Consider the following 14445-nt stretch of genomic DNA (forward strand, 5'->3'; position numbering starts at 1 on the left):
TTGGTCTTCCGCCTATTAGTGCATAACTCTTTTAGAAACTTAGCATGTTGTGGCAACTTTTTAATAGCGTCAAGAAAAAGTAGGTTTATTGTTAGATTTTTAAAAACTTTCCTAATCTCATCAAAGTTAGTATCCTTGTGTAACATGGCTAGTATCTGGGGAAACAATGGGTTCTCTCTATATTTAGCATATAGATCAATAGGAGTTTTAACCTTGGCCGGTTTCCTCTTGGGTTGAGGTTTAACTGGTACATTTACAGGAGTAGGATCATCAGTTACTACTTTGGTATCTAGTAAAATATCAGGTGTATAGACCACTGGTGGGGTAACAACAGGCATAGTTACGGCGTTATCAACCACTCTGCCAAAATGGAAAGTGGTGATGGCATTTAGCTCACCTACGTTGATATTTTCAATACTAGGATTACCGATTCCTTTAAAGGCTGTGTTTGGCATTTTAGGATTAGGTATGGCTTGACTTGGAAACATACCTTTTGGTGGGGATTTCTCTTGGGCTAGGCTGCTGGATGGAATGATTAATGGATTGTAGAAGTTGTGTGTTAGAATGATTAAAGGATTGTAACAACTGTTGGCTAGCCTGTATGAAGGCGTTGAGGCGATCCGGTTGTGAAGGTGTAGTGGTCACGGTGGTGTGACTAGAACTATCTCACGTTGATTATTAACGGGTAGGTTGCGATAGTTATTAGTAACCAGAACGATACCTCTATTGGCATTATAATTATTATTATAATTATCATAATTACCTTGTCCTTATCCTTGTCTCGATAGAGCTTGGTTGTAATTGGGCGTTGGCCTAACATTTTGATTATTAAACCTTGGAGGTGTAACTTGATGATTATTTCTCCAACCAAGGTTAGGATGTTGTCTCCAAGGTGTGTTAGGATCGCCATTAATGGAACAAACATTGTCCAATTGAGCGGATGGTTGTTCATAGACTAGAGGATAATACGAGTCGGGATGCTCAAGGCTGTAACATAAATTACATGGAAGAGTGTTGACATTCATGACAGAGTAAAATCATGTTGACGAGAAATGGCTTCTACCTTTTTAGTGAAAGATTCGATTAAAGTTTTAGCTCGGGATCAGATTTAACCTCAAACATCTTGGCAGCCTTAAGCTGTGGAAGAAGAATTACTGGGCCGAGAATGTCATTACACCCCCAATTATTTTGGCGTTTAGATTGATCTTCCAAAACCTATAAAGCCCTAGAGGCACCACTTTACTAAAACTACCCCCCTATCATTATGTCAAGAACCTCTTTGTGGTGATGTAAAAGCCCTTTGAAAAGGCACGAAACAAGCATGTCTTTTGCAAGGTTATGATGTAGACACTCTATGAGAAGATCGATGAAACGATTTCGGCCCTCTCGAAAAGGATTCATAAGGATTATGGTGGAAGAAATGAATCTTTTGAAGCATTTCATTTGTCTTCAACGGTGGGCAAAACTATTCCATGAATAATTGAACAAGTTTGGCCCATGAGTCCACACAATTAGGCACTTGGGCAGTTAACCAAGATGCCTCCTTATCAGCTAGGGTGAAAGGAAACACCCTAAGTTTAATTTGCTCCGAACCAACGGTAAGATAATGAAATGTGGTAAGAACTTATTCAATCCTACGCATATGTTGATAAGGTTTCTCGTGGTCTAAACCATGAACAACGGGTAACAAATTAAATATATTCGGAGGGATTCGAAAACCCCCCACTGGGTCTGCAAGAACAATGCAAGACTTAGGGATATCGTTAATGGCTTTATAAAAGTCAGAGAGAGGAGTCTCTGTTTCGTCAGCCATTTTTGCAGGTGTAGTGTGTGGTAATCTAGATAGGCGTGTGCGTTGACGTTTACGATAAATTACATAAGATGATTTACTAGTACCGGACCTTAATCTCATACAAGGCTAAGGCCAATATAAAACAAACTACTATCAATAGTCAAACAACCCTGATATGCTAGAATAAATCCTCTAACAGGAGAGGCAACGAGTGGAAGAAGGAGTACCTTAATGCCTCCTTGCTACGCGTTTGAATAGCGTCTTGTATACGCACTTACAGTGTGTATTCACAAAGTTGGAAACACTGAAAAATTTGAACGAAGAAAGTTGGAAACTAACCTGTGAAAATCGGGCTAATTCAGAAGTGGGCGCGGGCACGCTTGGAACTAGGTGTATAAGGGGGCGGGGGCACTCTTGCCTAAACCAATGTCCAGTGTTTTTAGAGCATGCGCGCTCCCGAGATAGCCTACTATGGGCGCGGGCGCGCTCCGAGTATAATTTTGAAAAAAAGATTTATGAACTAAACAAACACAGTCAGAACCAAACAAGGGTGGGTGGGTTTAATGGGTTTTTGGTAGGGACGAAAATACTAAAGGAAACGAATTTAAACTGAACTAAGATGGTAGCGGCGCCATTTGATAATATATAAAACTAATAGTTTTACCTAAACTTAACTGTTTATGCTATGAATAAGTAAAACTAAAGTTTATACTATTGCTATGTATCAAAGTTATCTACTCTCGGTTATCGGGAAATATGTGGAGTAGAGAATTCGTTCCACTCCTAGTCCTTTAAACGTAAGTTTCCGCTAGTTTAATCGATCTTAACAAAATGAATGAGAGTAATAAATTGAAATTATACTAATATGGCAATTGAACTTAAATAAGATGTATTAACTTATACTATGATAATTGAATATTAAAATGTGAATATAGATAAGAGATTAGGAGATCGAATTGGAATCCACTTGATGTACTCCTAATATGCTAGTGTAAATTATTGCAATCCTAATCAAATAAGATTAAATATTTGATACCTACTTATTCATGGCAATCTCTGCCAACTAATAATTAGCATGTGAGGAAGTCCAACCCATTCTCATGGTGAATCAACTAACCTACTAGAGTGAAACTCTTTAAAATGCAATAATCTTAACTAATACATCAAGTCTTCATCAAGCTTCATCAAACCCCTATAATGGAGGTTTAGCTAGAAGTCATTAGACTATCATAAACATATAAATAAGAAGAAGACATAATGAAGAACAAACTTGGATTTTATTAATCTAATAATGAAGAACAAATAACTAACTTAAGTTTAAACTAATAACTAAGTCTATCTCTAATTAATTATATCTATCTAAGTCTAAGTATATCTAAGTCTCATCTCTTGAGAGTTACGCCTTAGTCCTCTTTATATAAGAGAGGCTAGGTCTACATTTTCGTGCATGGGATTTGGAGCCATATTTTGGGCCCTCAAATCAAGCCTAAAACCTAATTACATATGTCCAAACTCTATTGGAAATTACTACAACAGCCTTTTCGTCCATTTTTTCTCCTCTGATTGGGTCAAGATTTGAACCATCAGAAAGCTCTTTCCGAACCAGTCGTTTTGACATATAATAAGCTCAATTCCGAGGTCTGAGTCCAAAGATATGGCCTTCGGAAATTCTATTGACTTTTCTGCTCTATTTCTGCCCTCGTTGACTTTGACTTTTCAGCTTTGACTGGGCTTTAAAAAGGCTTTTTCTCCTTGAATCTTGACCTTTAATCATAGAACTTCTTAGCAACCAACATTTTCTCCTTTATCTCGCAAAAGTGATATGTTTCTTCACATATTTGACTCCAATGCCTGAAATACATAAACGCACATAAACAGTACTAACTTATATTTATTATACATATAATTGGTCTAAATGTAATGATATTAAGGGGTTAAAACTACAGTTTTAGGCTCTTATCACTTAACGAAAAGACAACTCATAGCTTTTACTGTCTTTTTCAGGTTAAGGAGTATTTCAGACCACTTATCATAAAAGCTGCATCTTAGCACCTAAAGGAGTCTTAATCACGCTCATTATGAAGACCAGTAGCTGCTATGGAAAATTGTTGAAAAAGTCAAAGTCAACCGGTCAAAGGACTCAATTCAGAAGACCAAATATGGAGGCCCTTATTTCAAATTATGAAAACTTATCCCTAACCCTATATTGGTCAAGAAGGCACCCATAAAGCAAAACCAAAAACAAAAACAAAAGAAAAAGTGAAAGTGAAAGGGGTGAGGTGTCTAGTTTAGAATGGATGAGAGCAAATCAGAAATGGCAAAAGCAGGGGTATATAAACAAAAAGCAAAAGAGAGATAACTCATCCATTGTCTTAGGATCCAAACCATTTGGTTTGTTTATTTTCTTGTCTTGTGTTTAATTTCTTGTTATTTCATTTCCTTTCACTATATCAAAACAGGATATCCTTAATGGTTTCTGGCCGTTACTAAAAATATTTGTAACGGTTTTTATGTGTAACTGTTTGGGCGTTATTAATGTGTTAATTTAATTAGTTACGGTTTTTAACCGTTACAAATTACTTATAGTAACGGTTATTTAGCGTAACTAAAATTAATTACTAACGGTTTTTCACCAGCACGTGTGTTACTTATTTCCAGCAATACTAACAGTTTCCTTTAGATTCTAACGGTTATAAAATATAAGTTCTTTTAGCTATTAGTAACGGTTTGTATAAGTTGGTAACGTTTGTTAAGCGTAGAATGTAGAATATGTATTGTTACTGATTGAAGCATTTACTAACGGTTTTTGCACCCATTGCTAACGCTTTTACTTCCACGTAAGTGTTACTTAATGAAGAGATTAGTAACGGTTTCTTGCCGTTACTAAACAATTTTGTATTTAAAAAAAATTGTTTTCACCCTGCAACCCATTTACCACATTTACCTGCATAACATGCCTCCTTTTTATTTTTAATGAATTCCACAAAAGTTATCAATAAACATAAAACCTCACAAGTACATCTGATCAAATACTAATTTTTATTACTACAAATCACAACCAAAAAGTCAAATATAATGAATGAGTATGCGGATTTTGAAATTTACAACTTATCCGTAGACTTATCCAAAAATTTATTAATTGACCTGCCTTCAGTACTTCATTATGGTCAGTTAACAAAACCTCATGATAGAATTTGCTGCAAATAATGCCGGTAACACCTAGTAACCACGATAACAATAAGGAATCAACTCCCAAGTATGGAAGACCAAAATGATATGAGAATATAAGTTCTAGCTAGATCATACATTCACACCAAAATGATATTATATTGATATCATATGCAAGAAAACACAAGTGCAAACTCACCTTTAACACACCCATGACATTAGCTAAGGAAGATTTCATCTCATTCATTTCCCCCTTCAACTCATGTGTAGTATGTGGAGATCTTTAAGTGCACAAGATACTTATGAATATAGTGGAAAAAAATAAGAAAGTAGTGAAGAAGAATTACTTAAAAGATGAATTTGACGACATTGAATTGTCGATGCTAGCAAGATAGTCCTGAGAAAAAAAATTGCATTAGTTTAGCAGACCAGCAACAATAAAACTTATGTCACTACTTCAATGAAAAGAATATGCATACAGCAATACTGGCCATGGCATTTTGCTGATCCCAATTGTCATTAGTATGGTTGTCTACTTTAAATTATGTAAAGCCACCTATCATAAACACAACATTTTTCATCCCAATTTCAGGTTTGTGCCCTCCACATCGAACTATACCGTTCTACTGCCCTACTGTCACAATAAAGTCACAATAAAGCACGAGGGTCCACCAAAAAATTGCATACTTTGAAGAGGTACCATCACAAAAGGTAATCGCGTAATCAAGCACCTATAAGAATGATATCAAGTTAGCTAAAAAAGAAACCAAAAAAATAGTTGAGACTTTATGATCAATACTAGAGAACTTACCAATGGTTTTCCAGAAGACAAATAAACTCTAGGAATTGAATCATCAATTTTGACCTTATTATTGCATACAATAACACCAAAGCAAGATTACTTAAAGTTTGCACCACGAAAATGCCAAATTCTAATTGTCAAAAAACAAATCAACAATGTTATTGCCTACGTACAAAGTTTTTTTTTTTTTTTCTATTTCTAAATGAAGAATAAGAACCTTTGAGTTAGGAACAAGACAAACACGCTCATAGTCATCCTAGTTAAGCTTGAGTGGTCGGTGGTCATAAAGCATAGCATTTGATGATGATGACTCGAGCCCTAAGAACACTGCAATAACATTTAATAATGACTCATAAAGCATAGCATTTAATGAAAATAGGGTCTGAATACGCATTAAAAAAAACAAAAACAGGATGCATGACCATTGAACATAGTAATTTAAGGCATACATATTACTCGAAAAGGTGTTGTGCCCATAAAAACCATCTTTTAGAGTGTATGGGTAACCAAAAAAACAAGTTCATACACAAACACAAAGGTAGCACATCATCAGCCAAACAAAGATAGAACAGTCTAGATTACACAATTTATATTCAATTGCGACTAAAGTAAATAATTAATACTTGACTAACAATAAGAACGACAAGTTAGCAATTTAAGAAAAGGTAAAACATATTCACCATTTCTACTCGATCTAATGTATTTCTGGTATTCTGTTTGAGCAACAACTTCGGAAGGCATTTCATCTCTGAACTACATTTTGAATCACTTTACATATGAAACTAACACATTAATTCAATAGAACCATACCTCAAATTGCTTAGGAAATAAACCTCTAACCACTACATCATGTGTAAGAAGAGGAAATTGAGGTAATTTCTGCAAAAAAAAAACAACAATGGCTTAAATTTTGTCTTATTCAACCAGGGGAAAAGTGAAAATGAAAGCTTTAAATAACAAGTAAAGACAATCATCAATACAAACAATCCCCTTTGCAAAGAAAAACAATCAGACTAAAAGATAGTAGTTTCGCTCGAAGAGCACGCACAAATGAAAATAAAAAATCGTACCTTTTATAACAACTCAAATCAAACTTGAACTGAAACAAATCGAGCAAATCCCTCACTGAAGAATTAATCCAACTGAAGAGAGAGAGAGAGAGAGAGAGAGAGAGAGAGAGAGAGAGAGAGAGTTAATTAATCCAACTGAAAAATTACCAAACCCTACGTAATTGAAAGGAAGAGGAAGGGGAAGGCATACTTACAAGCGGCGGCAGCAAACAACTTAAGAACGAAACAGATTTGAGAGAGATTGAAAGAAATTTGAGAGATTTAAAGATAGTTTGTTTCCATAGTTAAAGAGATGTGATACGTGAAACTTAAAAAGAGCGCAAGTTTTCAACAGTTTCCCTCTATTTCCCAAATTTCTAATTTTTTTGTGTGTTTTTTTTTAATGTTCACGGTTTGCCAACGATAAGTTTAAGTAAAGAAAATTAAAACAAAATGTTAGAAATTAATTCAATTTTAATGGAAAATCATTGTAACAGTTTTTCATAATTGCTCATGGTATTAAAGTTAGAGCAACTCTCTTACGCTTAAAAATGTTACTAATGAAAAAAAAAGTGAACGTTACTAATATCCCGTTTTGGTGTAGTGTTTATTCCAATCAACTTGTTATTTCATTTCTTTTATTTCAATCAACTTGTCACTTGTTCTTTGTTTCAATCTGCATCTTGTTTACTTGTTTCATTTCAATGTTTTAATCAATCTTCATTTCAATGCTTTAATCAATCTTCATTTCATGTTTTCAAGTCATTTTAATCCACAATCAAAGCTTTCAAGTTCATTAGCTTAGAACCATTCTAAGATTCAAAAGTCTACCTTTCTTTTTCTATCTCCCTCACTCAAACCCTAAACAATTTAAGATGAACCTCAACTTCTAAACTCTTTTGTAGTATACTTCCACCAATACTAAAGCTTCAAATGGTGCCGCCGTCATAGATTGAAGGAGTGAGAGTGATTGGTTGAGAATCTAAGAAGGGAGCATCATTCTCACCTCTCTATTTATATTTTCTTTATTTTTTGTCATTTTATTTTTATTGTTTCTCTATACTGAGATACGATTTTGCAAAACAGGTTGCAAAACAACAAAGGTGGAGAGGAGCTAATCCAACAGGCGAAAGATGACAGGCCCACTGTCTTTGCGGCACACGAGCACGATTTGTTGTGTCACCTCAACACAAGTCTTGAGATTTTTGAGGTCCAGTTCATTTGGGACAAACAGGTTGTACTCGAGCCGGTTTTGTAATAGAGTAGGATAAAACAGTGGAACTTGTTTGTAATAGTTAGTGATAAAAAAGAAAAAAAAAAAAAAAAATGAAAACTTGGTTTTATTGATTTCTTATGATGAACGAGAGTTAAACTTGGTTTAAGTTTAATACTTATCAAGGGATTAGAGTTTTAATTGCCTTGGAAAGTTCAACTGTGTGAGGCAAGTTGTGATCATAGCTCACACACTTTAAATCAACTTGGTAATCAACACTCTAAGTCCAATTGACTCTAGTTAATCTAGGAGATTAATCTAAAACTAGTTAATTAGATTAGTATAATCTTAGTTTAGTTTTAAGTTTGAGCCCTTGAAGGCAAAGTTGTATAAATTGTCAAAAAACCTAACTTGTGGGCTTTTTAAGTGGGCCTTTATTGTAACTTAAAACAGGGTAAAGCTCAAAAGGTTGGGTCTGATTCTCGGATCAATCAACCAACCGACGCTTCTTCTCCTCAAGCAAACATGTAAGCCGCGGCTTGAAAGGTAAATTCTAAACCACCTCAAAACCTAAGTGTATGTATCACCATATTAGTACCCTTACTAATGGATTCCATTGGGGTCTTTACATTAACTCTAAAAGACCAATCCTTGGTTACCTGGATGGCTCACAGTTCCAGTTAGCCACTTGGACGGCTCACAGTCCACTTAATCACCTGAGTCGGTCACATGTTCAGTTAACCAGTCCTATCTAGTGAGAGTCCTTGTGCTCTCAGAACTCTTATTTTCTATTTCTATAAGTAGGACTCTTCACTTAACAAAGAACGAGGTTTTTGAGACTTGATTCTGGAAACATATTCTGGATATGTAGGCAACCATAAAAGGCACAGTCTCATTCTTTATACAACATCTTCCCTTGCAGATTTAATAGTGTGTCTGGGTGAATTCTTACCCAAACATAATTGGCGTCGTCTGCAGTTCTTATTAACGTTCCCTCTTCCATGTATCTCTCTCCATCTTTGTCAATAGCAATATAACAAGATCTCTAGCTAACAAGCAGGCAAGAGCACAACCATCCGAAGGAAACAATCAACAAAATGTTGAAGTTCACGTCGATCAAGTTACATCAAATAACTGGCTCCACCTTTGCTACTTCAAGTACCATGACTACCCAGATCTAAATTTCCAAGGTCCCAGGCTCTAGTATCTTCTCCTCATAATGGTACAAATTCGCCAGATGTAGATGCAGGTGTAGATCCAGTTGCAGATCTAGAAAATATGGAGACAAGTGATGAAGACCTAATCCTGGAGGCACTGCGTCACAAGCTCATAAGGGAAAAGGAGCATAACGCGGACTTGCAGAAGCAAATAAACGAAGACAAGCAAGTACAAATAGACAACAACAATACTGCTTCATCCACTCCATCAAGAATCCCAAGATCTAGAGAAAACCACAGTGTATTCCACCGTTTGCAAGACAATAACGAAAAATTTTGAACCACTGATGTTGTCCCTGAGATTCGACCAATCAATCCAGGCCAACAAATATTTCAACAAATCTATTAAGGCGATTGACGTCTCCTGGGGAACAAACAAAAAGTTGTTGTTCTCTACACCACAGTTATGCCGACGGTACAGTATCTATCCACAATCAGTAATCTGGTCGTGATACACAAGTTTCATAAATTCGTGCAAAGCCACCAAGTTATAGATGTTATGTCAATTGAACGAAACATGGATGCGTGTTTTACTTTCTTTGGGGTCTGGTAAGGCATGGATAAGAGTTTCATGCTTGACAAATCTATTTGAGGAAGTAAGCAATCTGAAGGATTGATCTAGTACTCCCATCTTCCTAGTATGGTATGGTGCTTATGATCTTACACTAAATTCATTAATCTAAAGAAAGGATCCCAGATACGTACATGGATTGATATCGAATCAATCTTCGGTGTTTTCCAATCACTAGATTTCAGGTCTAATTATATATGCATGTTTCAAACCATCGTTTTTGGCTAGATTTATTCTATATATTTCTTTTTTTGTTGGTCTTCTAACATTTTGCAGAGATCAACTCTTTTAAGGATCTCATTCTCACAGTTCCGCAAGCTCAAAAGAATCTCATGTAAGCAACAAATAGAAACAAAAAGAGTTTATGACTATTTAGTACTACGAACTTTCGCTTTTTTTTCCTAAATGGTGCCCGACCTTTGTTTCTCGCCTATTCATACCACAAAGTTTCAATTTGTTTTAATTTAGTACATCAGTTAATTTTCCATCCAATTCCGTCCAATTTCAGTAACGGCGTTAGCACTATTCACACAACACTATTCGCGTGAGCAGTGTTTTCACTATTCACGTGAACAGTGTTTTTTTTTTACACGTATTTTGAAAAACAAAAAAACACTATTCACGTGAACAGTGTGTGTTTGTGTTTTTTTTTTTAAGAATCTTTAATCAATCTTAAAAATTAATTCTTTAATGAAAATTTTTTTAAAAAACACTATTCATGTGAACAGTGTTTTTTATTTTTTGTAATAATCTTTAATCAATCTTAAAAAATAGATTATTAAAAAAAATAAGGAAGCTTGCATGGCTAATCGTGCATTGTTTCATTCCGTTTAGTTTCGACACTTTCGATTTCTTGGAACAACAGGCTGTTGAGCTTCTCAAGAGACTTCAGAAAGTTATGGACAGTAACGTTATGACAGCAGGTTCTAACAAGTTTGTTTTTAGAAAAATAGGATTTGTTATTCAGAAAAGACTTGTGGTGCAGCTTGTTACACGCTTTTCCTAATTAATTGTAAAATTCCTCATCAGTATCAATAAAATTTCCACTTAAAAAAAAACATTGTTCACATGAATAGTGTTCTTTTATTATTTTTCATTAAAGAATTAATTTTTAAGATTGATTAAAAATTCTTTAAAAAAAATTGTTCATGTGAATAGTGAAAATACTGTTCACGTTAATAGTGTTTTTTTGTTTTTCAAAATTTGAATTTTTGGAAAAACACTGTTCACGTGAATAATGTTGTGTGAATAGTGCTAATGCCGTTAGTGAAATTGGACGGAATTGGATGGAAAATTAACTGAGATACTAAATTGAAACAAATTAAAACTTCGTGGTACAAATTGGCGAGAAACAAAGTTCGGGTACCATTTAGGAAAAAATGTGAAAGTTCATGGTACTAAAAAGTAACACCCCCATATTTGTAATTTGTATTTATTTATTTATTAATTAATTATTTTTATTTATTTAAAATTTGTTGGATTGGATTTGGGATATGTGGGTCTGATTTCTGAGCCCGAGTCTGTGTTGGGCTTAGATTTCAAAACCCATGTATATATTCATATTTTTTCCAGAGAATAGAGTTTTTAGAAAAAAAAAAAAAATAAAATGGAGGCGGAGATAAGGAAACTCGATTGCTAGAGAATGAAGCGCAACGATTCGGACTAGGAGGGATTCGTGGAGCTTTTAATTAATGTGAGTAGTTATAGTTTTTTTTGTTTTCATCGAAGCTACGGGAAGAAAAAAAAGAGGAAGCTATATATGTTTTTTATCTGTTTTTCTTCCGTTCATTTTTTGTACTATTTTTCTATGTTGTTTTCCTCTCATCTGTTAAATGGTTAACTCGTTAAATGTTAGGTATTATTTTTCTTAATTACTAAAACTTTGGAAGTAGGATTCGTTGGAACTGGTGGACTGCTCGAACTCCGTAGGTCGTTAATGGCGGCGCGAGCTCAAGAATTGTACTATTTTCTTTAACTTATTTTTGTTATTGTTTTGTTGGGTTGTTGTTTTTTTTTTTCCAAATAAGCTAGGGTTCGGCCGACCCCCACCTGTATTAATTATCTTTTCCTTACATATATAGTTCCACTCTCATCCTCGTTTACAATGTTCTGTACAATAAAATCCAGAGGATGAGCAAAATGTACAGTAGAAAATTCAACATTTCTATGTAAACTAGCAAAATAATCAGCTACCCTATTCACTTCTCGAAAAGCATGTGAAAAAGATATGAAACTGAATCCTTCCTTCTTCCTCTCTATAGCCGCCACTACATCTCGACAATACCAGGGAGGTTCCTCAATTTTGTTGATTGCATTGACAGCTCTTAGTGAATCCGCTTCTACTTCAACCTCTACATAGCCTTCTATCAGACATCGATCAAGACAGACCTCTATAGCTTTCAGTTCCTGGAATATAACTGACGCCATACCACCACTTCCACTAAATGCAGCCAAAACCCTGCCTTCATTATTTCTTATCACTCCTCCATGTCCCGGTCCATAGATATCTAAGGCACCATCTGTGTTTGCTTTCAATCTCGTACCCATCGGAGGAACCCATGCGCAATTCGTTTGTATCTGTTGCTTGAACTCACCACTAATGCCGATTCTGAGAAACAGTCCTTTTCCACTTTCACTATCTCTGAGTTCCGGTCTTATCACTTGTAGATAGTTTCTCAAATCTCTTACCATCTTATTAAACACTGCCTCCGGAGGTTTTCCATTGTGTCGAAAGCGTCTTGAATTACGTTCCTTCCATATATAATCCACCGACGCACATATGAACACCTTATAGATTTCCCCCACCTCAACATTTCTACACTGTCGAATTATTGAAAACCATTCCCTATTCACATTGGAGGCATCAGTGTGAATTCCCAGTAACTGTTTCACCCTTCCAAAGAAATTCCTCGAATATTGGCACTCAAAAAATAAATACGCTGAGTATTCCCTGCTTTCATTACAAAGACAGCACACCGAACTGTTTAGGATCTTCTTATGCACTAACCTGTCCTGTGTTGGTATGCTATTAGAAAAGAGGTGCCATGTGGAGAAGGAATGGCGTGGCAGAACCCATTTTCCCCATACCATACTGCACCAAGTTTTCTTTTATCGTGCTCTGGTCAAAGCTTCGTAAGCGCTCTTGGAAGTAAATTTGCCACTTTGATGGGGAGTCCAGACGATAAAGTCTTTGTCTAGGTGCGAATTGATTTGCACTTCATTGATTTCCTCCTTCAATCATGTCGCCTGCAAATTTTGGACTTCTGAGTTCCATGTGCCATCGAAAATAAGGATATTTACTGTAGCATTCAGTTGAAAATCCCATTCTGCTCTCGCCTCTGCATCTTCGATCAAAGGAGATCTTGAACACCAAATATCATGCCATAAGAGAGTGTCTTCACCATTAGCAATTTCATATCTGATAAACTTTTTGGCTTCCTTCCTATTCTCCAAAATGTTTCTCCACGTCCATGAGCAGTCTTTTGGGATACTCATGGACCAGAAAAACTTTTCTTTAATGTGCTGCTGCCATGTCCAGTCGACCCAAACAGTTTTTTCTCTTGTGACCACCTTAAAAATCAAACCACAGTAGGCTCCAATGTTCCACATTTGTAAGTTCATGACTCCCAAACCCCCTTCCCCCTTAGACAGACAAACAGAACTCCAGCTAGCTTGGTGATGCCCTTTCTTCTCTGTAGATCCAGTCCACAAAAATTTTGCACATATCTGTTGCACTTGTTTAAGAACCATAGAAGGTATAATGAAAGTTCTGGACCAATATGTATGGAAAGCAATAAGCACAGAGTTTATAACTTGTAATCTTCCTGCATGAGACAACAACTTTGACTTCCAATTCGAAATCTTGCTAGTAACCTTCTCTACTAATGGCTGACATTCTCTAATCCCCAACCTTGAAGAGATGAGTGGAAGCCCCAGATATCTCACTGGCGGTTTAATCAATTCTATTCCCATAATCTCCGCTAAAGCTTTTGCATCCGGTTGGCTAAGGCCTCCAGCTAGTAAAGACGTTTTGTGAGTATTGATCTTTAATCCAGTTGCATCTCCAAAGAGTTTTAATCCTTCTTTAACCGCTTTCACTGATGCCCTATCACCTTTGCAAAACATAAGAACATCATCTGCAAAAGCTAGGTGGGACAATCTCACCTTGCTACATTTGGAATGAAATAAGATGTCCTTGTTGTTAATACATTGCATAAGGATACCAGTTAGGATTTCCATCACCATCACAAAGAGATAAGGTGATAATGGGTCACCTTGGCGAATGCCTTTTTTGCCAGCTAAGAATCCTTCAGGAGACCCATTGATAAGGATAGAATATGAGGGAGTCGCAATGCACATCTCTACCCATTTAACCATATTTTCCGGAAATCTGAAAACTCTACACATCGCTATTATAGACTCCCAACTCACCGAGTCATAAGCTTTCTGTATATCCAGTTTTATAAAGCATCTGGGTGTTCCATACTTTCTGTCATAGCCTCTGAGTAGTTCATGAGAAAGCAGGATATTGTCCTATATAGATCTGTCAGGAATGAACGCCGACTGATTAGAATGAACAATATCATTAATCACCTTCTTAATCCTATTTGCTATGATTTTAGATATGCATTTA

The 14445-nt window shown here is 35.8% G+C and overlaps 1 protein-coding gene across 1 annotated transcript; it reads right to left on the reverse strand.

Moving 5' to 3' along the window:
- Nucleotides 1-11870: 11870 nt before the first annotated feature.
- Nucleotides 11871-12503, reverse strand: LOC147483007 (uncharacterized). The gene has a single exon (XM_086579471.1). The coding sequence runs from the start codon at nt 12501-12503 to the stop codon at nt 11871-11873; it is 633 nt and encodes a 210-aa protein (XP_086435597.1).
- Between the last annotated feature and the right edge of the window lie 1942 nt (nt 12504-14445).

This window comes from Coptis chinensis, chromosome 8 (genome assembly GCF_015680905.1).
Source record: "Coptis chinensis isolate HL-2020 chromosome 8, ASM1568090v1, whole genome shotgun sequence".
Taxonomy (NCBI): domain Eukaryota; kingdom Viridiplantae; phylum Streptophyta; class Magnoliopsida; order Ranunculales; family Ranunculaceae; genus Coptis; species Coptis chinensis.

What these genes read in the sequence shown, in the direction of transcription:
- LOC147483007 (XM_086579471.1), bottom strand. Translation starts at nt 12,503, where the DNA reads ATGGTAAGAGATTTGAGAAACTATCTACAAGTGATAAGACCGGAACTC.